This window comes from Melitaea cinxia, chromosome 2, assembly GCF_905220565.1.
Source record: "Melitaea cinxia chromosome 2, ilMelCinx1.1, whole genome shotgun sequence".
Taxonomy (NCBI): domain Eukaryota; kingdom Metazoa; phylum Arthropoda; class Insecta; order Lepidoptera; family Nymphalidae; genus Melitaea; species Melitaea cinxia.
The window spans coordinates 19,455,329-19,482,894 of NC_059395.1; the positions used below are offsets into that span (position 1 = coordinate 19,455,329).

General features: G+C 42.9%; 1 protein-coding gene across 1 annotated transcript; it reads right to left on the reverse strand.

Annotated features, from left to right (window-relative positions):
- Positions 1 to 2,058: 2,058 nt before the first annotated feature.
- LOC123662504 (nuclear pore complex protein Nup205) lies at positions 2,059 to 27,238 on the reverse strand. Its single transcript, XM_045597349.1, has 32 exons — positions 27,223 to 27,238; positions 26,913 to 27,073; positions 26,426 to 26,546; positions 25,976 to 26,153; positions 24,940 to 25,140; positions 24,100 to 24,181; positions 23,814 to 23,917; positions 23,067 to 23,346; positions 22,611 to 22,747; positions 21,436 to 21,615; positions 20,545 to 20,736; positions 17,956 to 18,073; positions 17,268 to 17,382; positions 16,697 to 16,866; positions 16,166 to 16,369; positions 15,873 to 16,091; positions 15,462 to 15,597; positions 15,059 to 15,245; positions 14,653 to 14,815; positions 14,055 to 14,167; positions 13,630 to 13,774; positions 13,017 to 13,160; positions 12,198 to 12,330; positions 9,863 to 9,978; positions 8,383 to 9,192; positions 7,583 to 7,803; positions 6,499 to 6,636; positions 5,665 to 5,896; positions 4,872 to 5,073; positions 4,085 to 4,306; positions 3,077 to 3,195; positions 2,059 to 2,219 (listed from the first exon to the last, which is right to left on the reverse strand). The coding sequence occupies exons 1-32, from the start codon at positions 27,236 to 27,238 to the stop codon at positions 2,139 to 2,141; spliced, it is 5,640 nt and encodes a 1,879-aa protein (XP_045453305.1). The 3' UTR covers positions 2,059 to 2,138.
- Positions 27,239 to 27,566: the final 328 nt, after the last annotated feature.

The window sequence follows — 27,566 nt, forward strand, 5'->3', positions numbered from 1 at the left end:
GATAATTGAGGGAACTTTCAACGACTTATAGCAATCACCTGCTGTTTGAACTTAATTCGTTTCTATTGATGAGAATTTTGCACCTATATGAGTTACAAGTGCCATTACAGTCTGATGATGGAGACGAAAGATAGTCGAGGGAACTTTTCAACGATTTATAGCAATTACCTGCTGTGTGATCATTTGTGTCGCAGGACCAGGTTTGATGAAGGAGCCCATAAACACTCGAGGGAATTTCTCAACAATTTACAGTAGTTACCTTTTGCTGTTTGACGACCGCTTTGATATAATGGTGCATGCGCCGTGTCGGAGGCGCCTAAACACCGACGGTCGCGGATTCAATTCCCGCTCGGAGTGGATATTTATGTTTATACAAATATTTATTTTCGGTCTAGTTGCTAATCCTTGTGGTTCTCCCAACCTAGCCTCGGAGAACACGCTAGGCTGTCAGTCCCGGTTGTTATTACGTACACCTGATAGCGAACTTTACTCATAGTATGTCGACGCGTTAGCGCAGCGGTCACAGCACTGGCTGTTGCGCTGGCGTTAGTGGGTTCAATCCCCGCGCACGACAGACATTTGTATTGGCGAAATAGATGTTTGTCATGATCTGGGTGTTTTTGCTTGTGTATAGTGTATGTTTCCGAACCCCCGAAACAAGAGAAAAAGCATCCTTGTTAGGTCTACCCATCACAAAAAATTGTAAAATAAAATAATTTTTAACAAAAAAAAACGGACTCCGACCGGCACCGACTTCAAAATTATTAAATATTTATTTAATCATTTCTGATTAACTAAATCAAAATACGAATTACTCTGTACTAAGTAAATTTATTTTTCACTTTTTAGTTTCCTGTTTGAAGTAGGTTTTTTTTTGTTAAAATTTATTTTTATATTAAAAAACTTACTTATTCGAAAAACTCGTAGTGTATGTACGTAGTTACATAATCGGGCGCCAATTTACGAGGGTTTTGGTAGTGGGGGGTAAGGGGAGGAGTGAGTTACCCTTTGGTACCACTCCCACGGTATTAACCATAGCTATGAAGATATCATGGTTAAAGTTTTGAGTTTTTTTTTTAGTTAAGTTTTTAAATTGTTTCATTCAAAAACAATTTAAGCACAAATGCATTATTTTTGTCTAAATAACTGTATGTAAATTAGGCCCGTTCTGCGCCAACGGGCCTAATTTACATACATATAAAAGAAAGAAAGAAAGAAAGAAAAGTTCTTTATTGGCCATAATCATTTAAAATTTTAATAATACAAATATGTTAGAGGGCCAACCAGGTCTCTGCCTCAGCATTGCTTAGCAGCAAATTGTTACTGCTAAGGCGCTGCTCTTCCGTCAGAGCCTGCATCGGCGACTTCAGACGCCAAACGCCACAAGAACATAATGTGCTTAATTAAAAGAGAATATAAAATAAAAATCAACGAAAGATAGACACGTAAAAAAAAAAAAAAAGAAACTTAATAATGAGAAAAAAATAACAGAAGTAACAATAAAAATATTCCAGAAAAAAAGAAAAGAAACATATAATAATATAACAGTCATACAGCCTGACTAGATTCACACAAAAGATCTATCTATATCTTTCCGGTGTAGTTGTTAGTCCTTGTGGGTCTCCCCACCGTGCCTCGAAGAGCATGTTAAGCCGTCGGTAAGGTTGTGATAAATACCTGATAGCGATCGTTACTCATAGTAGGGAACATCTCCACCAGCCCGCAGAGGAGCAGCGTGGTGGTCTAAGCTCCAATTATTCTCCTACATGCAGAAAGAGACCTATGCCCAGCAGTGGGATGTTACAGGCTGAATCGTATATTTTGGGTACATATAAATATAGAAGTTTTTATATAAAAGCGCAGTAACATGCAGTTCAATGACCTCAGTGATATTAATGTTGCCAAGTAAAATTTTCACACATATTTCAAGTCAGTTTTTCAGAAAAGAAATGCTTAAATTTCTAGTTCTTCTAAAAGTTAATCTGGGCAATAATCGAAAAATAGGTCTATCTTTACCTTAAAAATATGAATTGATGTGTAACAATAAAAAACAGATAATACAAAAATCATATATTTTTATTTCAATAAACTTAGTACAAAATCACTTATTACACAATTTAAACATTAGGTCGAAGGAGTTAGTACGGCGAGAACTGTATCATCGTCTTGATATCCTTTACGAGTACTTCGAGGAACCCGCTCTGGACGGGCGGCTGGTTCTGAAATAAAATACATTTCATTTAATTCTAGCTTTCCTCGGTAAGCGACACGACACTACTATATTAAATGGGAAGCTACACGTCAGAAAACTGGTTATACTCGTTATAATCTGGTCTGGTCGTCTGGTTCACGTGTATCACATTACAAAATCAAAAACCAAACAGTCGGAGACTAAAATGTTTTATAGGATAGTGAGGTTTTGTAACTTTATAAATAAACAAATTTATGAATATAAAGTCACATTTTTTTTACAAATTTTATAATATTTTTAAAGAATCACCTTTCGAGACTTTGACTATCCGTCAGGAAAATCCCTAAATAATTGGAAATAAACGCGAACTTATAAATTTCGAATATATTCTTTTCATTATTACAGCCTATACAGTCCACTGCTGGACATAGACCTCCACAAGTTTACGCCAAAAATAACGTGAACTCATGTGTTTTGCCCATAGTCACCACGCTGGGCAGGCGGGTTGGTGACCGCAGTACTGGCTTTGTCGTACCGAAGACGCTGCTGCCCGTCTTCGGCCTGTGTATTTCAAAGCCAGCAGTTGGATGGTTATCCCGCCATCGGTCGGCTTCTTAAGTTCCAAGGTGGTAGCGGAACTGTGTTATCCTTTAGTCGCCTCTTACGACACCCACGGGAAGAGAGGGGGTGGCGATATTCTTTAGTGCCGTAGCCACAGCACGAATATATTCTTTAGTTCTACGTAATTACGAGTATCGAACATGAATGTTTCGAACGATACTAACATCTATACTTATATTGTTAATTCCATTTGAAACTTCAAAATTACTAATTCGGTAATTCTCTGTTCATCAGAAAGCTATATTATGAAGAAAGTAGTCGTACCTTAGCGGTCTCGAGCAGTTCATCAACAAATCGTTCATTGAAGACTGTTTGTAGTTCTTTCCGCAACATCACAGCGTCTTCGCCGACGGCGCCGCGTATCGCTGCCGCTTTGGTCATCGCTGGAAAAAATATCTTCATCATCATCATCATCATTTCAGCCTATAGCAGTCCACTGCTGGACTTAGGCCTCCACAAGTTCGCGCCAAAAATGCGTGAACTCATGTGTGTTGCCCATAAGCACCACGCTGGGCAGGCGGGTTGGTGACCGCAGGGCTGGCTTTGTCGCACCTAAAGCGCTGCTGCCCGTCTTCGGCCTGTGTATTTCAAAGCCAGCAGTTGAATGGTTATCCCGCCATCGGTCGGCTTTATAAGTTCCGAGGTGGTAGTGGAACTATGCTATTCCTTAGTCGCCTCTTACGACACCCACGGGAAGAGAGGGGCTATATTCTTTGATGCCGTAGCCACACAGCATATCTTATTAATGACTAATAGTACACATTTTATCCCAGTTTTCACATAGAATTATAATCGATTTAATAGAGAAATCCATTTCAAAATTAATTCAGTTTTAAATAAAAAGTGAAGCTACCGTCGATTTGGAATATAGATTCTGCAGAGAAGAATCGACAACAAACTACACTATTCTTTACAAACTACATTATTCTTTAAAGAAAAAAGTGTTTTAATAAAATATTTATAACCTATTTGTATTAAATATCGATAGATAGAGACCGCCACTATTATATTTAATTATTTAATTAATAAATTATAATAATAATATAATAATAAATAAATAATTAAATAATTATTTAATTAAATATAATAGTGTAATTTAATTTGTTTAGAGGTAAGACTTAAGCTAATTGACAGCGCTGAGCCACTACTTTCTTATCGCAAATAGACTACTGCACTTTACGACTCGTGTTCGATATTCAAATGACCAATAAACAAAGGAGATTATTCTCAAAGTTCGATTTATCAATATGTACAATGGAGACGAGTCCTCACCGTCGGTTTCCATTGCGAGCTGGTCCGGCAGCGATACTCGCAGCACCCGTCTCGCGTGCGCGTGCAGCAGCTGCAGCGCTGCGTGCGCGGCGTGCGAGCACAGCTGGAGCTCGCGGCGGCGCTGCAGCGCTTTGTCGCGCAAACGCGTCACCAGCGCCGCGCGCGCTTCAGACTGGACCGACGGGGACGGCGCCAACGACTCGCCCAGCAGCTTCTTCATGTCTACACGCATTTATTATTGCATAACATATAAACAGTACTAAAAAAAACGACTTACGCTCAAAGTCCTTCAGTAGGATTTTCATACACAAACCACGCCAAATATCTATATGGCCAATACAAATGTTCATTATGTGCGGGGATCGAACCCGCGACCGCAACGGCTAAAGCTATGATCGTTGCGCTAACGAATCGACAAATAATGGATTATCTTAGCTAAGTAAGGACAAACTTTATATTAAGTTTTAAATTTATTATTATTATTATTCTGTGTGTAAATATCCTGCTGAATATCTGGAGCAGCCCGACTGGGGCAGCACCACGAACTTACAGAAGATCAAAGCTCAAAAATATATATTGCTTTCAGGCAGTGTTGTGTTCCCGTGGTGAGTTAAGTGGCAAGAGCTCCTGGGATGGGTCGGGAGTAAGATCGACAACGTGCTTGCGATGCTTCTGGCGTTGCAGGCGTCTATACTCGCGCTATGGAAATCGCTTACCATTGGTTGAGTTGTACGCTTGTTTGCCGACCTATTTGTATAACAAAAAACCCGGTCAAGTAGGCCCGCACCCATGAGCGTCATGGAGGGCACGCTGTGCAGCTGGTGCCGCACGGTGGCCAGCAGCTTGCCGTGCGCGCGGCGCCGCAGCAGCAGCGCCTGCAGCAGCGCCAGCGCCGCGCCGCCCGCGCGCCGCCCGCCCTCCGCCCACGCGCCGCCCGCCCACGCCTCCTCCAGCGTGTTCAGCGCGAACATCAGCAGGTTCCACACGATCTACACGAGAGGAATCCATATCATATATCTTTACGCGTGTCACTGTGTGCGTGCGTACTTATTACTATTACATTTAAACGTTGTTTTGGCGCATTTTTTTAAAGGTAACCTGCGGAATTTCATTTCTTTCTTTGCAGAATCTACATTCCGGTGATAGGTTCACTTTTAGCGATAATTAATATTTTAATTTATAAAATACGTTTGAAACGTGTGTTTGAAGTCTGAATGAAGTAATTTTTGATTGTGATTTACCTCAATGCAATTTGAAGCGTGGATGTTACTTGCATAGACTTAAAACATCCAACATAAAAAAACAATCCTAAATATTTTATTAATGCTATCAATCATACAACATTTGGGCAAATTCTCTTGTTATATTAGATACAACCAAGTAAATTTGAGAATAAAATGTACGAAAATAATAAATCATTATATATAGCCTATATATATACCATCTCTTTCCTTTCTTCCTATACACAGGAAGAGATATATTAGAATCACAATTATTTTAAATTTTCAATTCGCACTCGTAGTCCCCAGTAGAAACACAAGCAAACAAACTCTTAGGCTTTATTAAATTGCAAGCCGTACCTTATAGTAGAGGGTGGCGTCCTGCTCGGGGTTCTCCGGCGGCGGCTGCTGGAAGCGCGGCAGCAGCGCCAGCATGAGGAACTGGATGCGCTGCACGCCCGCCGCGCCCGACTGCAGCGCCGTGTCGGAGAGCACGGGCCCGAACACCTCGCGGGTGGACGTGCGCGAGATGACCGACGTCAGCGCCTCCAGCTCCTGCAGCAGCCCTGGCGGCGAGCTCGGGTGCGCCGCTCTGTTACATACGTGCCGGGTTACATACCATATTGGAGTGCGTTAGCTTTTGTAAAGATATATACACTATGTCTTAAACGTAAACTATTTCTCTTAATACACTATCTTCGCATTTTACATAACAAAGTAGATAGACTTATTTGCCGATAAGATCTCTGTTTTTTGTAAAAATAGCTATAAATATCCTTGTACGTTATAAATTTATTCTATTGTATAATTTAATCCTGACATTAGCAATATTTTATTTTTTTAATTTTGACGTTTTTCTGGAGCAAAGCTCTGTAAACTTATATGTATGAAATAAATAAATAAATAAATAAATAAAAATATACAACGCTACTATATTTTCTATTTAGGTACAACGCCGCAACAATCAGTACATTAGTTGTCATGGATGTGACAGAGAAAGCAGCACTGCGCCTGTAAATGAAAAAATTTAACAAGAACCTAAAAAAGCCTGATGTAATTTAACAAATTTACTCCAAGCTTCAAAAATAATACAAAAATATAATTTCGTATGTGTACGTATCCGTGTTTGTACGCGTGTACGTATCCGTGTGCGTCTGAGTTGTCGTGTGCATGTGCGTGTGTGGTCTCACTCACCGCAAAACCATGTCGACACACTCGAGGTGGCTGAGCAGCAGGTGCACGGTGTGCAGCACGCAGCTGTGGTTGTACGTGCCCAGCGTGGTCAGCAGCGCGTCGCACAGCGCCAAGCTCGGGATCAAGATCTGACGGAACCTGAACATAAACAATCAGACAAGTTATTAATTTATTTTTTAATTAACAATAGTAGCAAAGAATAATTATTAAAAAGCTGTAAGGATTTGAACACCCAGTAATCTTTAAAGCTTGAATCAGTTATTCTTGAGGATGATCTGGCACTTCTGGCGTTGCAGGCTACTATAACTGCTTACCGTTATGCGGGCCATACGCTTGTCATCCTAGTCATATTGATTTGTTCCTAAGCTAACCTCAAATTGCATCCACAAGGAAACGACAAATACGCATTATTACACAATATAATATAACTCAAAAACTACTGGTCAGGTCTCGATCAAATTTAAACGGGACCACATGACAAGCTTCAGCTTTCAAATACCGGTATCCGATATCGGTACACTAAGTTAAAACTTATACGATACTCGTGTCAAAAAGTCGAATTGAGAACAATCGGATAAATCGGAATCTAGAAGAAAAAACGTCTCACGTGGTTGGGTACAGAGGATATGAAATCGGAATTTCGCTCGCCGTATACGGCGTGTATGGTGGGGTGCGTGGCGGATTAGGTTCAAATACTTATCCTACATGGAGAAAGAGACTTATGCCCAGTGCAGCAGTACCGTAACAGTGGGATGTCACAGACCGAATCGAGTTAACTGAAGTAGGGCGCAGCAGGAATTCCCTGCTCAAAATATGAAGCAGCCCGACTGGGGTAGTACGTCGACCTTACAGAAGATCACAATACTGTTTTCAAGCAGTATTGTGTTCCTGTTGGTGAGTAAGGTGACCAGAGCTCCTGGGGGGATTGGGGATTGGGTCGGCAACGCGCTTGCAATGCTTCTGGTGTTGCAGGCGTCTATAAGCTACGGTAATCTCTTAACATCAGGTGAGTCGTACGCTTGTTTGTCGACCTAGTGATATAACACAAAAAAAGAGATCGAGACAAAAGAGTGTTTCCCCTGACCGGGTGGGCACGTTGGGCACGAAGTCGGGGTCCCGCTCGGGCAGGCCGGCGTGCATGTCGGGGTGGCAGTCGAGCGCGCGCAGCCCCGCCAGCGCCGCCAGCGCGCCCTGCGCCAGCAGCGTCTCGGCGCCGGCGCGCGTGCCCGCCAGCTTGATGAGCAGCGCCAGCTTGGACTCGAACACGTACAGCACGCGCAGCGACTTGGGCTTCGGCTCCAGGGCCTGGGACATTGCCATACACGATTAGTACGGTGATGATTATTATGCAAGAATTTCATTTTAATTTTTCTACCCGAGACTAGGATGAGACTTAGGGTTACCCAATGAGAGCTTCTAATTATATTATGAATATTTCTACATATCAATTTCACCCTGAACGTCACACAAAATATTCAATATATTATTAGATTTTGAAATAATTTTAGCAATATATTACCGTTAAATATTTGAAAATAAAATGAATTTTATATTCGTCTATGGCTTATTAATATTGTTCATTAATTTGTTCTTTGTATCACTTTACTATACTTACAATATTACTCTATTGTGTGTGGTAGGAAGTACGCCATATTTGTTTACTATTTAAGACTATTCCAAAAAAATAGAATATACGTCGTATTACTTGTCAAAATAATTGAAGTCAGTTCTTCTTTTCATTTGCGAGCAAACACAAATATTTTTAATATCTTCAAAATACATAAACTGTTAAATACATATTATATACACATTATATATAGATACATTTTTTTAATCATAAATACACAACTTAGCAAACAAAAAAAAAATATGATTTTCACTAACCTCTTTTAAACCTTCGTCGTCTTGCAAAAGGCTGTCAATAAGACTCCTCAAATATCCTTGATTGGTCAACGTGTTCATCCAGTCGGTCCCAGGGTTGATTTCAATCATCGTATCTAAACAAGACAGTGCCACCATGCGGCAGACGTCGTGACCACCGCCGATACAGTCACTGCACACTATTGAGCAGAGTTTCTCACCGAAACTGTTTATCACCTCTATAGCCATGGACTTTAAGGTCGATTCTTCTCTGCTGGGGCGCGCTTTCGAACTATCGAGTCGACTTACATACGTTGCATTTAGCTCCTCTTCTGGATCAGCGGAACTAGGCTTCAAATTGACTATATTTAAGAAGTTAAGGAGCGCTCCGTACAAGTTAACTCTCATCTTCTGCGTAGATACTCCCGACACTAAGATCCAGCTTAAAATCTTGTGCAGAATAAACTTCAAAGTTAGAGATTTCGTTTGCATGATTTGGTTCGAAGGTCCGAAGAAACTGGTTTCGAATTCAGCAGTTTTCAACGAAGATTCCCTCTTCTGGAGAATGTAACAATGACGCAGGTTAACAAGTAGTAACAATATTGTCCCAGACGCCAAATTACCAATTTGTGGTAAAACTTCCGCGGGTGGTATTTTATTCAGAAGATCTTGTAGAATGTTTAGAAGGAGGTTCTTCCTGGATTCAAGATTTAGAAGATCTTGAGGTGCGACGCAGAACAGTATTTCAGTGAGTTGTCGCCACGAGTCGTAATAGTGTGTGAGTGTGGCCGCTAAATTGCGTTGTTTGTTTACTTCCGTCACGTAATCTAATACCTGTCAAAGGAGAAGTATTAGCTGCAGTAGATATCAACACGTTTTAACACCTATTTCGATTTAGTAAAAAAAAAATTAATACCAACTTTGGTGCATTATTATAGCATCAAAAATTAAAAAAATAAAATAAAAACTACCATCTGCTAAGGATTGTTAGACTATAGTGCGTTCAACGAGCTGAGATACCAAATGTAAACAAACCAAATGCGAGGTCATTCAACTATGCAGGGTTTTGTAACCTTTTTTTTACTTACACAAATTATAATAATATATTTTAAAATGTAAAATATATTTATATCTTAATAATTACTGAATTTTGATAATTAATTTAATATAATTATGTATATAAGATTTGATACTTTTTAAATAATAATTATCGAAATATAAAAATCACACCGAGCGCTTCAAGACACGGAATGAAATAAAAATAATTTAAATAAATAATACAAAATCAAAGGGCCGTCCGCGGTCCGATTGTTTTCAAGGTAAGTTAAAATATCGTTCGACCTTGCAGAGAGACGTGCAGCAGATAGCAAACAAACAAGATAGAAAGAGATAGACTATATTTTGTTTGTTCCGTCGTCGCTACGCAAAAATGATGGGCTTTGTTTACATTTGGTATCTCTTCTCGTTGAACAGACTTTAGTAGAGAATAGTGTCCGTGGCGCACCTTCTGTATCTCCAGCGCGACGAGGTTCCTCTGCGGCGCGGACGCCCGCAGCGCCGCCAGCTCGCGGCTCAGCAGCGCGTGCACTCGGGACACGCTGATGCGTTTACCGCCCAGACCTAACCAATCGATATAATATAACCTTCACTATCTTGTACTGTGTGGCTACGGTACTAAAGAATATAGCCACCCCCCTCTCTTCCCGTGGGTGTCGTAAGAGGCGACTAAAGGATAACACAGTTCCGCTACCATCTTGGAACTTAAAAAACCGACCGGTGGCGGGATAACCATCCAACTGCTGGCTTTGAAATACACAGGCCGAAGACGGGAAGCAGCGTCTTCGGTGCGACAAAGCCAGCCCTGCGGTCACCAACCCGCCTGCCCAGCGTGGTGACTATGGGCAAAACACATGAGCTCACGTTATTTTTAGCGTAAACTTGTGGAGGCCTATGTCCAGCAGTGGACTGTATAGGCTGTAATGATGAACCTTCACTATCATCAAAGAAAGTTTAACCTTTATACTACCAAAAAAAAAATGTGTGCTTTAGACCTCACGAATGAAGTTAAACTTCTTTAACTTTTACAGTAATGTACGAAACGTAACTCTCTTTCTATCTTCACTAACTTATACCTTCCTCTCAATTTCCGTTCGCCTCGTCCGATCACACTTTTCGTAACGCTCTCGTCACGCATTCACCAGCTTTCTCCGCAAGTCAAGCGTGCGTAAAGAAGTTTTACTTCAAAAGAATACGAAAGTATGAACACAATCAGAAGATTATAAATAAAGATAGGAAAAAAAAATGAACTGTCTCTCTTAGGGTTGTAAGATGTTTGAATAGAAAAAATTATTGTGTTTGCTCGCAAACGAAAAAAAACCGACTTCAATGACATCGACGAGTAATACAACGTAGATCAACGAAAACATAGTCAACGCGTTATCAAAGATTACTCAAAAAGTAGTTATCAGATCTCAATAAAATTTATGTGTGACCACATGATAAAAATTATCAAAATCGGTACACCCAGTAAAAAGTTATGCGGATTTTCGAGAGTTTTCCTCGATTTCTCTGGGATTCCATCATCGAATCCTGGTTTCTTTATCATGGTACCAAACTAGGGATATCCACTTTCCGACAAAAAAGAATTATCAAAATCGGTACAACCAGTAGAAAGTTATGCGGTATAATACAACGTAGGTCGACGAAAAAAGCGTCAAGTAAAAACGCATTATTAGATATAACTCGAGTAGTAAGTAGTTGTTAGATCTCAAATAAATTTAAATGGGACCAAATGACACACACCACCTTTCGATTAAAAGAAAATTTGTCGAAATCGCTCCACCAAGTGAAAAGTTCTGAAGTAACATACATTAAAAAAAAATAATAATAATACAGTCGAATTGAGAACCTCCTCCTTTTTTGGAAGTCGGTTAAAAACTAAACAACAAAGTGAAAAAAGCAAAGTTGCATTGAATTTAATTCATTAAATCTCGAGAAAATCTTGGCTAAATCTATTTCCTTTGCCCGCCAAAGAGGCCTTCAATATTTGTTTTGGCACAATCACATATATAACTTAACTTACATTAACAATAAATGCAAAAATTTAGAAACTTATGACTCTAGACTCTAGAATATATTATAATCTCAAACCCTTAAGTACTCGTCGGAAAATACTTTTAAGTAAAATTTATTTTAAATTTCCATGTTCTGGTAGTCGTCTGTCAAATATTTATAGCTTTCAATTACCACATTTTCGTACTGATATTGGACATCATTAGGTTTTATATAGAATTCTGTCATCCTATAATGATTTATGTCCAAACTTTGATATTTTCAATGGCTCCTTGGCCACGGCCAAGAATATCGTTCTTAGATTGGTTAAATAGTTTTTAATATTTTGTGATTAGTTTAAGCTGAACATGTCAAAATTGCATGCTGTGTTCACTGTAATAAAAATGAACACAACTGAAAGCCATTAAACCAATCAATCAATCAATCAATAAAAATGAACCTTTCAAATTGTTACATACATAAACATTTTTTTTATATTGTATCATTCAATTTGTGAATCGAATAAAAAAATAAATAAAAAAATAAATACATATATATATATATATTTACTATATGACTAGCCCTTTGTTGCAGTTTGAAGTGCTTGTGCTTTCTGTTCCGCGGGTTGCAGGTTCGATTCCCACTAAAATATTTCATTATAACAATCGATTGTTACCTATAACACAAGCATTACGTAGTTACAACCTTAGGAACAGACGACTGTGTTACAGATATACAGATAAAGCAAGTAGTACGTGGGCAACATGCGTAGTGTACAGATACGTCACCGGTGGGCAGGTCGCAGTCGGCGATGGCGCGGCGCAGCTGGCTGGCGTGGAACAGTTCCCAGGCGGGCTCGGGCGCCGCCTCCACGCGCACCGGCAGCGACTCCAGCAAGCGGCGCAGCACGCACCACTCCCACTCCTGCGGGCACACTCGCTGTTACTTACTGGTCACTTCACTCGCTAAACACCCCACTACTGGGCATAGCCCTCTTTCTCCGTGTAGGAGAAGATTGGAGCACCACGCTTCTATACTGCGGATTAGCAGATATGTAGGGGGATATTATTAGTAACGATCGCTATCAGGTATTTATAATAACAACCGGGACCGACGGCTTAACGTGTTCTCCGAGGCACGGTGGGGAGACCCAGAAGGACCAACATCTAAACCAGTGAGAAATATTTGTACACCTACAAATATCCATTCCGAGCGGGAATCGAATTCGCAAACCTGCGGTGTTTCAGGCCACTACTCGCAACACAACACCGAGCGGTCGTTACTTACTTTTCTAGAGAGACTTGTGTACCGTGTCGGCGACGCCTAAACACCGACAGTCGAAGGGTTATCCTGCTCCGAGTATATTTTTTTAATACTTTGTGTTTAAGCAAATATTCATTTCCAGTTTGGTTGTATATATTGTAGGTTTCCCTACCGTGCCTCGGAAAGAATGTTAAGCTGTCGGTCCCGGTTGTTATCATGTACACCTGATATCGTTACTCATAGTAGGGAATGTATCCGCCAACCCGCATTGGAGCAGCGTGGTGGATTAAGCTCTGATCTTTCTCCAACGTGAGGAAACAGTAACGCGCAACAGTAGAGCACACCTGGTCGCGCGCGTGCGGCTGCGCCAGCGCGGCCAGCAGCGCGGCCAGCGCGGCGTGCTGCCGGCCCGCGCCCGCCGCCGCCGCACCGCAGGCACACGCGCGCAGCGCCCACGAGCGCGCCGACACCGTCGCCGGGGACGCCGTCTGCAACCAGTGGTAGCGTGTTGTTGAGGTAGCCAACTTAATGATCGCATATTTGCAGAAAACTAATATACAGATTTTGAAGTAAAACTTCTTGACTTGAGTAAAACGCTTGACTTGGGAAGTAAGCTGATGAATGCGTGACAAAAGTATGATCGGGCGAGGCGAAATTTTATTTTGAATTGAGAGGGAGATATAAGTTAGTGACGATAGAAAGAGAACCAGAGACATCAAATTACGTTTCGTATATTATTGTAGTAGCTAAAGAAGTTTTACTCAAGTCGTGTGGTCTTTAGACCACTCGTTTTTTAATAAATGCACATATAAATAAAACCCGGTGGTAAGCGGTGTTGATCCTTGTTGACTTCAGAAACTATGTATTAATACCAAGCCAATATGTAGCAAGTGCTATTTTTAACTTAAGCATAATATGTATGATATATAATAACATAATTTAATAACAAAAGCGTACCTCAAGATTGACCACAGCCTTGGCATGTCTGGCAAGGAAGTAATCCCTCGCTCGCAGGAACCGCAGAGCGGGCGGGGAAGTGGCGGGGCGGGCGCAGATCCAATATAACAGCCGGTAACAGCTCTCGATGAGCGTCGTCGCTTCTCTGGGTAAGATACACAAATTAACTACCAGTAATTACATTAAATGTATTTTATAGAAGCCGAACGATAGCACGAGTTCCACACCTACGGCTGTTAAACTTAATTCCATTCAGAAACAAGGGGCCATGAAAAAACGGTAATGCCTAATAGTCAGGTAACATTTAGCACCCAATGAACTAAAGTTCTAGTGTCTGCTAACGTTACTTTCATTTCGGCTCTGTTTGCTTATTATTCTACTAAAACTGCCAATTTTTTAAAATATTTAATAATCTTGTTACTTACTTTTGCGTATCCCCACTGGGCGCAATGTACTCCTCCAGTATGTCTAGTATAGAGTGGAAGCAAGTCCGAGGCGCTCCCGCACTACCCGCCTCTTGCAGGACACTGCGAGATATCTAAAAAACAATATTAAATTTTTAAAGACATTTTAACTTTAAAAAGAATCAAAAATGGAGGTAGGACTTCAGAAAACGAGAAACGACGAAAGAAACCCAAAAAAGAGAGAAAGATATGAAAAGGTACCTAGGTTGGGTATGGCAGGAAATATCTTGCTCAAATCAGGAGCAGCCCGACTGGGGAAGTACCTCGACCTTACAGAAGGTCATAGCTAAATAATATAAATAATATATAAAAATAATTAATTATTAAAAATAATAATTAATTATAGCTAAATAATATATAAAAATAATTGCTTTCAAGCAATGTTGTGTTCTTGTGGTCAATAAGATGACCAGAGCTTCTAGGGGGGATTGGGGGTAGAGTCGGCAACGCGTTTTCAATGCTTGCATCAATAAGCTATGGTAATCACTTACCATTAGTGAGCCTTATGCTTGTTTGTGGAGATAAATGTATAAAAAAAACGGTGATAGAAATGACTCACATCGTCGTTCAAGCTGTAGCCCAGCAGGAAGTGCGCCAGGGAGGGCGGCGCGGCGGGCAACAGTTGCAGCAGCAGCATCAGCACGCCCTCCTTGGCGCTGCGTGCTGCGGCACCAGCGCCCGCGCCCCACTCCTCCGCCTCCAGGCATTCCACGAACCCATACCTAAAACATATATTTAATATTATTTTACATATCAGCTAGTGGACCCACTAGACGCTATCCTGTCCGGTGAAGCACCTGCACATAACATGTGAGATACCGACAGCGCCACCTAGCGGGTTTAACTTTATTTTCAAACCCTTCACGAACCCATCGAATTGCACACACAAAATTTAACCAACTCGGTCCAGCTGTCTAGGAGAAGTGACATAAATGCAATAGAATTAGAAATCATCTTGTACCCACCTAATGTCGGCGGCGAGGTCGTGCCGGTACTGCACAGTAGCCAGCAGATGCCTCGCGCAAGCGGGAGACTGCAGCGCGCGACACAGCAGCGCCACGGCCCGCGCCGCAGCCTCGGGCAGCAGCGACACGTGCTCCAGCACGCGGCAGCACGTCACTAGGCGGTCGCAGTTCTCGGGGCCCTCGGGCGCTGTACAACAACATATTACTAAGGATGCCAGAGAGTAAGGCTTAGTTAGAAAAGTTAGCAAGGACAGTTTTGTTTAAAAATACTTGCGATGAATAACATTATTTTTCAGTTCAAACTAGTAGTTATTGAGATTAGCGCGTTTAAACAAACAAACTTTTCCGCTTTATAATATTAGTATAGAAATATTTAATACATCTTTCAATCTTCAATACATACCCAATATAAGTTTGGACAATCCAACAACGAGCACCGCCCGACCCGCCTCAGCAGCTGCTACATTAAGTGGGCGCTCCAAAGTCAAAGCTCGCTCTAGAATTTGCAGCGTACTTATCAGGGTCTTATGCACGTATTCCTTAAAATAAAGAAACAAAAAAGTTTCGATAAATAAAACTATATGACGATAAAGGACGTGTAAATTTTAAAGTTGAGGGATAACTAAATTTTAGTAATACATTCAGCAATTATTCATTAGGTTCATTTTGCTTACGAACCTTAACAATAAACTGAATTTAATATAGTAGAAGTAGCAGTACTGGAGGAAACTGGCTTAATTCATTGTACCAAAATCTATTTCATAAAAATTACACAACTCTTGAAAACATCCCTACATAGCTACAGCTAGCTCACCTGTTCTGGTGACGGCTGGCGATCCATCAACTCATGGGCCTCATCCAGTGTAGACAGCACAAGACGCAGAAACTCAGACTTGGTGTGTAGTTGCAGTAATAGTCTAAACCCTGGAGGTGGGTTCGTATCCGGTTCTCTATTCGGAGGGGGGAAGTCGGACGCCGCGGGTTCGTACTGGTCGAGCCAGCGTGCGAACAATTGGAAGCAGAGGGATAGCACCTGTAAACAATGAATCACAATAAACAAGAGCTTCACACTCAACGGCCCTAGTGTGATGAGCGCGAGGTGCCGACCTGCCACTTCTCGGCGGGGCGCGCGTAGGGGCGGTGCGGCGCGGGCAGCGCCAGGCGCGCCAGCGCGTGCTCGAGGTAGGGGTCGAGGCCGGGCGCGCGCGCGCCGGCGCCCAGCGCGCGCGGCGGCGGCGCGGCGCCGCACAGCGCGTCCAGCAGCGACAGGAACGCGCGCGACAGCGGGTACTGCTCCAGGCGACACTCCACCTGCGGGACGAGGAGCTTGAGAAGTTAGACCACACGACTGAAGTTCAACTTACGTAACGATACTCCCTCTCTTTCTATCTTCACATAACATATCTCCCTCTCAAATTCCGTGCGCCTCGCTCGATCACACTTTTCGTAACGCTCTCGTCATATTAAGGTAACCAGGCGCATTTTATTGTTAAAAAAAGCCATATTAATCGTAGATTAAAACCAGAAACCTGCCAATTCGATTTCTCTTCATTTTACAAATATTCTCCTCCACTAGTTTCCCAACGTAGTCGCAGTTCACAAGCGTGCCCCCCCCCCCCCGCCAGTAAGAATAAGTACCTCCTGCAGCTCCACATTGAGCGCGCGCTTGTCCTTGGCGACGGAGACCAGCTGCGCCGCCTCGAGCGCCGCCCACACGCGTCCCGCCGTGGCCGCGCCGCCGCCCAGCGCCGCCAGCGTGAGGCACAGCTCCGCCTTCAGCGGCAGGGGGACGTGGCAGCAGATCAGACCTTGAGGAACAAATTACATGTCAGCGGTATTAGTCATAACACACCAACTTGCCCGTTTACGCAGCTCGTAATGACCCTGCTTTCTGTTCGGCGGGTTGCGAGTTCGATTCTCGCCTGTCTTTTTTTTTTATTTAATAGAAACTTCGTAGAGTTCATTAGACATTTATATTATAAATATTCGCGACCGATTCATCTCACGAACTTTCCACCGAGATACAGCCAGCTGACAATAATTTTGATTCATAGTAGCAAAGTATCACCAGGTAAATTTTTTGTTGAGAGGAAATCATTGAAAAATTTTTTTTTTCATGTTCTCTTACTTCATTTTGCAAATATATTAAATGTATTAAGAATATAAAATACAATACAGATTAAAAGAATACAAAAATTAGAATTCTTACCGAACATGCAGTTGACAGCATCCCACTGCAAGTTTTCACATATACTGATGCAAGCGGCTTCGTCCTGTTTAGCTACTGACGCGATCAGCTTGAGTGCTGCGATCATTGCTTCCACCTTCAAATGTATTAACAGTTATGTTTCAAATTTTTTCCGAATCAATTTCTAATAACAATTATAAGGAATATTTTATTTTCACTAAATAAAAAGATTCTAATTAATTGAACTAATTATATATATATTTTTTTTTTATTAAATTAACTTGTCATGTGACTTCCTGACAAGTTTTTATCATCATTACAGCCTATACAGTCCACTGCTGGACATAGGCCTCCACAAGTTTACGCCAAAAATAACGTGAACTCATGTGTTTTGCCCCATAGTCACCACGCTGGGCAGGCGGGTTGGTGACCGCAATACAACACAAGTTTTTAGATTGACTTAAAATATCGATGCATTGGATAGAAACTAATTTTACATATTCATTTACGACAATCGCTTCCGAGATTTAAGAATACATATTAAAAGCTTATTTAAGACAGCAACAGCTTCTAATCGTCCTCAATAAACGGACAAACTTAAAATTCCTCATATGGTTATATCAATATAAATATTGAATATGTCACATAACATTTATCATGACACTTAAGGTGTGTCAAGTAAAATGAATGTATTAAAGCCAGCGCCGACCTCCTCCTGGCGCACGAGCAGGCGGCCGGGGCGCGCCGCGGGCGTCACGACGGCGGACGCGCCCAGCGACGACGCGTGCGCGTGCTCGGAGAACGGGGACGGGTCGGCGCGCAGGTTCCTGTACCACACACAACCCTCTCAATGTATATACTTGAACCGTGTACGGAGCATCTGAGGTATCTCGTAAGCACTTGTTAACATTTTAACATTTTTTTACATTTTTTAAAATGTTGTCATTCGTTTTTAATTGGCAGATCATTTAGCTCGCAGTTGGACGTTTACAGACTGATTCAGTTGAAATCAAATGTTATTTATAAAAAAAATCTTTGTTTTGCATTGTTTACAGATACCGAGGTCAAAGGGAACGCTTGTTACTGGATTAGAGACGGTCATGCTGTCGTGCTGCATTTTATAATACAAGACTAGGAAGGTAAACAAGCTTATGGCTCACGTAATAATAAGCGGTTACTGACCTTTCTCAGCAGATTGTTCTGGACTTAGAGCGAGATATGTTCGGATGTGCTGTGTACCTTAATGAAAAATAAAATCATGTGGCAGGTAGGTACCTGTAGTAGAGCGAGAGCGCCGTGAGCAGGTGGTGCGCGGAGAGCGCGTCGCGGCGCGCCAGCAGCGCCCACGTGTGGCGCGGCACGGCCAGCGCCGCACCACCAGCTCCGTGTATTACCTGTAGTAGAGCGAGAGCGCCGTGAGCAGGTGGTGCGCGGAGAGCGCGTCGCGGCGCGCCAGCAGCGCCCACGTGTGGCGCGGCACGGCCAGCGCCGCACCACCAGCTCCGTGTATTACCTGTAGTAGAGCGAGAGCGCCGTGAGCAGGTGGTGCGCGGAGAGCGCGTCGCGGCGCGCCAGCAGCGCCCACGTGTGGCGCGGCACGGCCAGCGCCGCACCACCAGCTCCATGTATTACCTGTAGTAGAGCGAGAGCGCCGTGAGCAGGTGGTGCGCGGAGAGCGCGTCGCGGCGCGCCAGCAGCGCCCACGTGTGGCGCGGCACGGCCAGCGCCGCACCACCAGCTCCGTGTATTACCTGTAGTAGAGCGAGAGCGCCGTGAGCAGGTGGTGCGCGGAGAGCGCGTCGCGGCGCGCCAGCAGCGCCCACGTGTGGCGCGGCACGGCCAGCGCCGCACCACCAGCTCCGTGTATTACCTGTAGTAGAGCGAGAGCGCCGTGAGCAGGTGGTGCGCGGAGAGCGCGTCGCGGCGCGCCAGCAGCGCCCACGTGTGGCGCGGCACGGCCAGCGCCGCACCACCAGCTCCATGTATTACCTGTAGTAGAGCGAGAGCGCCGTGAGCAGGTGGTGCGCGGAGAGCGCGTCGCGGCGCGCCAGCAGCGCCCACGTGTGGCGCGGCACGGCCAGCGCCGCACCACCAGCTCCGTGTATTACCTGTAGTAGAGCGAGAGCGCCGTGAGCAGGTGGTGCGCGGAGAGCGCGTCGCGGCGCGCCAGCAGCGCCCACGTGTGGCGCGGCACGGCCAGCGCCGCACCACCAGCTCCGTGTATTACCTGTAGTAGAGCGAGAGCGCCGTGAGCAGGTGGTGCGCGGAGAGCGCGTCGCGGCGCGCCAGCAGCGCCCACGTGTGGCGCGGCACGGCCAGCGCCGCACCACCAGCTCCATGTATTACCTGTAGTAGAGCGAGAGCGCCGTGAGCAGGTGGTGCGCGGAGAGCGCGTCGCGGCGCGCCAGCAGCGCCCACGTGTGGCGCGGCACGGCCAGCGCCGCACCACCAGCTCCATGTATTACCTGTAGTAGAGCGAGAGCGCCGTGAGCAGGTGGTGCGCGGAGAGCGCGTCGCGGCGCGCCAGCAGCGCCCACGTGTGGCGCGGCACGGCCAGCGCCGCACCACCAGCTCCATGTATTACCTGTAGTAGAGCGAGAGCGCCGTGAGCAGGTGGTGCGCGGAGAGCGCGTCGCGGCGCGCCAGCAGCGCCCACGTGTGGCGCGGCACGGCCAGCGCCGCACCACCAGCTCCATGTATTACCTGTAGTAGAGCGAGAGCGCCGTGAGCAGGTGGTGCGCGGAGAGCGCGTCGCGGCGCGCCAGCAGCGCCCACGTGTGGCGCGGCACGGCCAGCGCCGCACCACCAGCTCCATGTATTACCTGTAGTAGAGCGAGAGCGCCGTGAGCAGGTGGTGCGCGGAGAGCGCGTCGCGGCGCGCCAGCAGCGCCCACGTGTGGCGCGGCACGGCCAGCGCCGCACCACCAGCTCCATGTATTACCTGTAGTAGAGCGAGAGCGCCGTGAGCAGGTGGTGCGCGGAGAGCGCGTCGCGGCGCGCCAGCAGCGCCCACGTGTGGCGCGGCACGGCCAGCGCCGCACCACCAGCTCCATGTATTACCTGTAGTAGAGCGAGAGCGCCGTGAGCAGGTGGTGCGCGGAGAGCGCGTCGCGGCGCGCCAGCAGCGCCCACGTGTGGCGCGGCACGGCCAGCGCCGCACCACCAGCTCCATGTATTACCTGTAGTAGAGCGAGAGCGCCGTGAGCAGGTGGTGCGCGGAGAGCGCGTCGCGGCGCGCCAGCAGCGCCCACGTGTGGCGCGGCACGGCCAGCGCCGCACCACCAGCTCCATGTATTACCTGTAGTAGAGCGAGAGCGCCGTGAGCAGGTGGTGCGCGGAGAGCGCGTCGCGGCGCGCCAGCAGCGCCCACGTGTGGCGCGGCACGGCCAGCGCCGCCAGCGCGCGCAGGTAGCCCGGCAGCAGCGCCGCCACCACCACCTCGCCCGACAGCCGCACGAACTTGTACAGCGTGGCCGCGCGCCCGCCCGCCCTGCCACACACGCGCACTCATTCAACTGTATTCACTGGATATTTAACGTCGTCGAGTCCATTGATGTATACGACAAATAAGTATCACAAATGGCGTGCTCGATATCTAATAAAACGTGTCACGAGAATATGAAGACGTTCAGCATTAGTACTATGAATTTACATTATTTATGCGTACTATTAAAAAATTACAAAGTGTCGTTGTGTGTATGTGTAAGAATGTGGGAGCGTGTGGGAGTATGGGATTGTATGCTATCGTCAATGTGTACGGAGGTGTGTGGATATGTGTGAATGTATGCGGTATGTGGAGGCGTGTGAAGGAGTTTAAAGGTGTGTGGATATATGTGAAGCTGTGTGGAGGTGTATGTGTTTTTTTTTTTATGTCACTAGGTCAGCTAGCAAGCGTACGGCTCACCTGATGGTAAGCGATTACCGTAGCTTATAGACACCTGCAACACCAGAAGCATCGCAATCGCGTTGCGACCCAATCCCCAATCCCCCCAGGAGCTCTGGTCACCTTACTCACCAACAGGAACACAATACTGCTTGAAAACAGTATTATTTTGCTGTGATCTTCTGTAAGGTCTCGACCTGGGGTAGTACCTCGGTACTACCCCAGTCGGGCTGCTCCATATTTTGAACAGGAAATTCCTAAAATGATGATGTGCGTTGAGATGCATGGGTGCGAATATACTGATACCGGTAGGTGTGCTGCGTGGCATCGCAGGCGGCCCAATAGTCGCGGCGCAGTCCGAGCGGGTCCCGCGCGTACAGACGCTCCACGCAGCGGAGCAACGCGTCCAGCCGACTGCGCGGCGCGCCGGGTGCCGCCAGCCCCTCCGCCTGGTACATCTGCGCCGCTCGCGCTGCCTCCTCTGCTCTGCGGAAGTCACCACATAAAGTATAATAAGATTTCTTTTTCTTATCCCCCTCGAAATGCCCCTATAACGAAGACCCGTGTCACGTCATTAACGATTGCAGTTAAAAACACAATTTCAGATTTAGTTTAAATATATGAAAACTTATACTACATCTCTATATATGAAAATGAATGTTTGTCTGTATGTCCTTTATAAAATCGTAAACTACGCATTTGATTATGTCGTGGTCTTCAGCAAAGTGTTGTACATGAGCCAACAAAGGTTTTGGAGTCGGTACGACAAAAAAATAAAAAAGTGTAGCAACGCACGCAGGGTACAGCTAGTAGAATATAAACTACTAGCCGACCCGTGTCCACTTCGTTGGGCGTTAATTATTATTATATTAACCAAATAACATACTTTAAAGAACAAATTTTATAGCACTTAAATAAATAATATGTTGCTCCAACGCCATCTATCAAAAATCGAGAAAACGTCATCGATAGACTAAAATAAGACTAAATTAATAACGTCGAAAGACTAATAAATTGTTTTCTAATAGCGATAGATGGCGCTAGTTTATTTACCATTTTAATATTATATTTTAATCTTTTTCTTATTTACTGAATTTTTTGTTCAATTACAATAAAATATAGCCTATGTCACTCCTGAATAGTGTAGCTTTCTGTTAGTGAAAGTATTTTCATGATCGGATCAGTATTTGCGAAGATTACCCCCTACATACAAACAAAGTTATAAACTTTACCTCTTTATAATATAACTATAGATATGTTTATTTTAAAAATTATAAACATAATGAAATATTATAAGCATTATTTGCAATAAACATCTAAACTTAAAATAAATTCAAATAGTATTTGGAGCAAAGCATCAAAGTAAATCATACCAAATCTATATCAAGAAACTGCACCTATTAGCCAGGCATAACACATGTAATTAGTTAATTAACAAAATAATACTCGACCTTTACCCTAAGTTATCAAACTTGACTCACTTGACTCTCATCTCCATAAGCTTGGAATGCATAAGCACGATGAAATCGGTGATGAGGGAATGGATGCGACGCTGGTAGTACTCCTCGGAGGCGACCAGGTCCGACGACAAAATTGCTTCGTCCAAATACTCAAATACCTGAGAAGTTAAATAAGATTGTTATATTTCCAAAATTGTCTTGTGATAGTTAGATATATGAGCACAAATCTTGTGTTGTTGATATGTTTGGAATAGCAGACTTATGGGCTAATAATCATAGGAACTGTTCAGACAAGCTTTCAAACTGTTCCAAGCAGTTTCAGAATTCCTCAACTTTCTCACCTTCCTCACCAATTTCATAGGCTATCCTATCAGTATTCTATATAAAAATTGACGAATAATTCACACAAAACGCTTTAGAATTTTTTTTTTTATAAAAAGGTTTAAGATCTATAAATATATACAAAAAAATCCTCACCCCTCCATCAATTGCAGCATCCACTAACATCTCATCCTGATCCAACAACTCCGTCTTAGGTTCCGCTCGTCTTAACAATGACACTGGAGCCCTCTTTAACGCCGCCAATGCTAAGCCTAAAGATAACTGGCATAACGCTTTTAAGCCGTTGCTATTTTTGTCTCCCTCTTGTGTCTGATTCTGTTCGGCCGGGGGGGAGAGTTGGTCTAGTAATACTGATATGAGGTCTGGATCTTGTATTAATGGAAGTTTCTTGGCTAATTCTTCTCCATCTTCTCTTCTGCAAACATGATGAAATATTTCATTGGATGAAATTTTTTATTATTACTTTATCATAACTGTTGTTAAATTTTATGAACATGAAATGAATGAATATGTTAAATATATTTTCTACTGAACTGTCGGTTTACGATCGAAGCCAGTCTTAAAATTCAAAGATATTCATCAGAAAATATCTAAAGGTAGTACCATTTTTTGGTACTTTTGGGATACTATTGGGATTGAAAAGATAAATATTTTACTTTTCTTATTCTTAAACCTCTCGAAGCTTATTTCACAGCTCCATCATTCTATACTGAAGAAGTTCTTGTGCGGATTATAATTATAACTCATTTCTGCTAATAATATAATAATTCTCTATTTTTTATATTAGAAAAAAAAATTAGTACTGTAATTATTTTTTTCGTTATTTGAACTATAAAAAAATGCTAAATTAGATTGAAAATTGAAAAAAAAAAGTATAGCTACCTATGTAGAACTGACAGATCCAAAGCATAGAGCAGTGCCATTTGTAATGCCAGTGATATCTCATCCAATGCACCCGTTGGTCCTTTTGATGGCGATGTCATTTGCTACAAACAACAGAAAACATGTCAATATCAAATATTACAATCTGTATACTGTAAATATAAACCAAAAGAAGATTAACAACAACACCTTAAATGTTACATATTTCAGCATTACAAAGCATGAATGTATTTTTAAAATAATTTACATTTGTATGTATGTAAAAATTAACATGAACAATACTTACTTCTGATAACAGCCTTAGGAGAATATCTCTTTCTAGGCCAAGCTGAGCAGATGCTGCAAATATGACTCCGGCTAGTAATTTTCTGTGACAAAAAGTGGAATTATTTTCATTAATTATATCGGAACACTTTTATATTATAAATTAATTCCATTATATAATTTATATAAGTGATTCACTAAATGGGTTGCTAAGCACAAAATTTGAGAATGAATTTATTTAGGAAAACTGCACAGTAACTAAAAAAATTAGAAAACATTAATTATTTAATTTAAACTTAATGATTTCACAGTTCACAAGATAGGTGGAAAGTCTGTTGGGGTCAGCTTGTCAAACTTGCCATAAGCTCTTTCCATTCTATGTGACATTAGCAAAATCATCTTGGCACTATTGGGAGCCATTAATAACACACATAATTAAGTTCTATAAGATTTACTGATAATTCACAGTCTATGTAAGATCTTAAGTAAATAAAATAGTTATAATAACGGTTGTACCGTGTGTGTTGTGCTGTGTGGCTACGGCACCAAAGAATATAGCCACTCCCTCTCTTCCCGTGGGTGTCGTAAGAGGCGACTAAGGGATAACAAGGTTCCACTACCACCTCGGCACTTAAGAAACCGACCGATGGCGGGATAACCATCTAACCGCTGGCTTTGAAACACACGGGCCGAAGACGGGCAGCAGTGCCTTAGGTGCGACAAAGCCAACCCTGCGGTCACCAACCCGCCTCCCCAGCGTGGTGACTATGGGCAACACACATAAGTTCACGCATTTTTGGCGCGAACTTGTGGAGGCCTATGTCCAGCAGTGGATGCACTAGGCTGATGATGACGGTGGCACCTGGTGGTCTGGATGCAGGCCAGCAGGCGCGCGAGGTGGCGCGGCGGCGGCAGCGCGCGCGCGCGGCGCAGCAGCTCGAGCTCGGCGTCCGGCTCGCAGCGCCGCAGCGCGTCCAGCGCGCCGCCCAGCAGCCCGTCCGCCGCCAGCGCCGACACGTAGCGCGACACGTACGACACCACCTCCTCGCGCGCCGGTATCGACCTGCCGCAACCCTTACGGTTCATACTCTGAGGGGTTCCAACCTATCTGGTATATCTGGTGATATTCAGTGAGGTTTCGGACTACCCCCCAACCAAAAATCAAGAGCATTTTTGGTACAAAGTATATTGAAGCATCGAGAATAAGCATCATAATAAAAATGTTAAAACAAGCATTGAGGTTGCGAAGATTTTGTTGGCCGTTTGTTTACTTTAGAATAACCATCCTGGTGATATTTTGTGATTTTTTCCAATACTCTGCATACTTCATGTGATTAATAGACGATTCATTAGGAAATAGGTTGGCAAATGCTTACTGTAACACTTGTTGATAAGCAGTCACCGTAGCTTATTAACCACTGTAACACCAGAAGGATAGCAAATATGTAGCTGACCCAAACCCCGACTGTCCCCAAGACCTCTGACTAAGTTATTGACCACAAGAATGCAACACTATTCGAGAACAATGTTCCACTGAGATATTCTATACACATACAACTTGTATTATCTTCTGGTCTTTTGAAGATCAAATTGACACTCCACATCAATGGCTATTATATAATGACATATTCTTTATATTAATATAAACGCAAAAACTAAAAAACGTTGCTTAGTGCAAATAACACTTCAGATGTCAACACAATTTTTCTAATATGAACAATCAGCCACTGAATTTTCAGGCCTACATGTTTGAAATTCGTATTTAGTGATGAATAAACATTGTAAATTAACTGATTAAACAGAAATTTAAGTACAAACAGAGAATTGTGAATAGTAACTAGTAATATCATAAAAACATTCATAAGAATAATGTAGAAAATAATACACTTAAATCTTACCATGATACACCATCTCTTGCCATAACAAGCTCTCGTAGTGCCTGCACGAGAGCACGTTTGCCGTCATAATACAAGAGGACTGCTAACAAACCTCGTGCTAGGCCCGGTCGACGGGAACTTTGGCGCTGAGCAGTATGCAATAATTCTAAGCATGCATACTCGTTGGCATTGTACATATCTATAACAAATAATAAAATAAGTATTAAAATTTTCTAAAAATGATTAAAATTCAACTTCTTGAGTCTTCGTTAACAAACAGCTAAAATTTAATGCAGTTATTTATAAAAAAATAAATTGTCTCATCAAAAATTTCTTAGTTAATCTTAACTTAACCCCTTTTGCTCTCTGGTCCTTTAAAATGATTTAAAAAATTTACATGAAGGTTAGTAATATTTTGGAATTGCATTGTGTATAAAATACAAATGTATTATTATACTATTTGGTCCTCACCTGACAATATTATGGCTTCATCTACCAACTCTTTAGAGAGGAAAGTTCTGCCCACACTGGGAAGGTTCACTCCTTCAGTAATACCTCTTTTTATCTCCTCCCTGCTTGCTGGGTTCTTTGCCTAAAAATAAGTGAATTAATATAATATGCAAATATTAACATTTATTCTTATAACCAATGTAAATTAAAAAATTAATTTTGTCAATAGTCTTTAATCTTTTACTTTTTCTTTATCTTAAATTCTTACTACTTTCTTTCCTGCTAAAATTTTAGAACTTTGATAGTATTACATTGATAGTAAAGAAAATATATATTATTTATAAAATTCTAGTGTCACAATGTTAGTTACCATACTCCTCCGAAACTTTTAATGAATTTTATGTGCATATCGGGTAGGTCTGAGAATCGTTATAAGCTGGGGGGGAGGGGTCGTTAATAACATATGATAACATATATTTAATAAAGCAAAAATAAAAAATTTACTTACGGGATTTTTCAGAAGGGACAGGAATGTTTGTTTATGCCTTCGAAGGACTGATTCAAACGTATGGACGGCATACGGAGCTCCACTGCCTTCGTTTGTGAGATAGCTTTCGACAACCGCCGCTAGCTCCTTGTACGGGGTCCATAGGTCTTCTGTAGTTGTACCTGTTTTATTGAAATATTTAATATCATCAACAGCATAAAACAAAGTTTATAGTATAATCGTACAATTATAATAGCTATTTCTGTTGTATCTTTCGTAAATTATATCAACTAACCGCCAAATATATAGGTTATATTTGTAAATCACTCACCTTCGTTGATATCCATGGTGAATAGGTTTAAAAAACACTACTAATAGTCACTCCACATGCTTATCGCAATCAACATACGGATTGAGATCACAAATGGACATTAAATCTTTAAAAATTATTTAACAACTATAATAGCGAGCATATATTTTGAATTCGTCGTTCGCGTGACACTGACAGTTTTGTAAAATGCTCTATGCTCCATGGTAAAATGCATGCTCCATGGTAAAATGTAAACTGACAAATAAAAATAAATTATGACCAATTATGACAATAGCTATATACCTACGCACAGTGTTTCGTATAAGTCGGAAAAAGAAAATAAGCCCAGTAACTAATGAGCTTAA

What these genes read in the sequence shown, in the direction of transcription:
- LOC123662504 (XM_045597349.1), bottom strand. An exon ending in TCCTAAGGCTGTTATCAGAA is followed by an intron (nt 23,918 to 24,099) that starts GTAAGTATTGTT and finishes TGTTGTTTGTAG; the next exon opens with CAAATGACATCGCCATCAAA. An exon ending in TGCTGTCAACTGCATGTTCG is followed by an intron (nt 16,867 to 17,267) that starts GTAAGAATTCTA and finishes TTGTTCCTCAAG; the next exon opens with GTCTGATCTGCTGCCACGTC.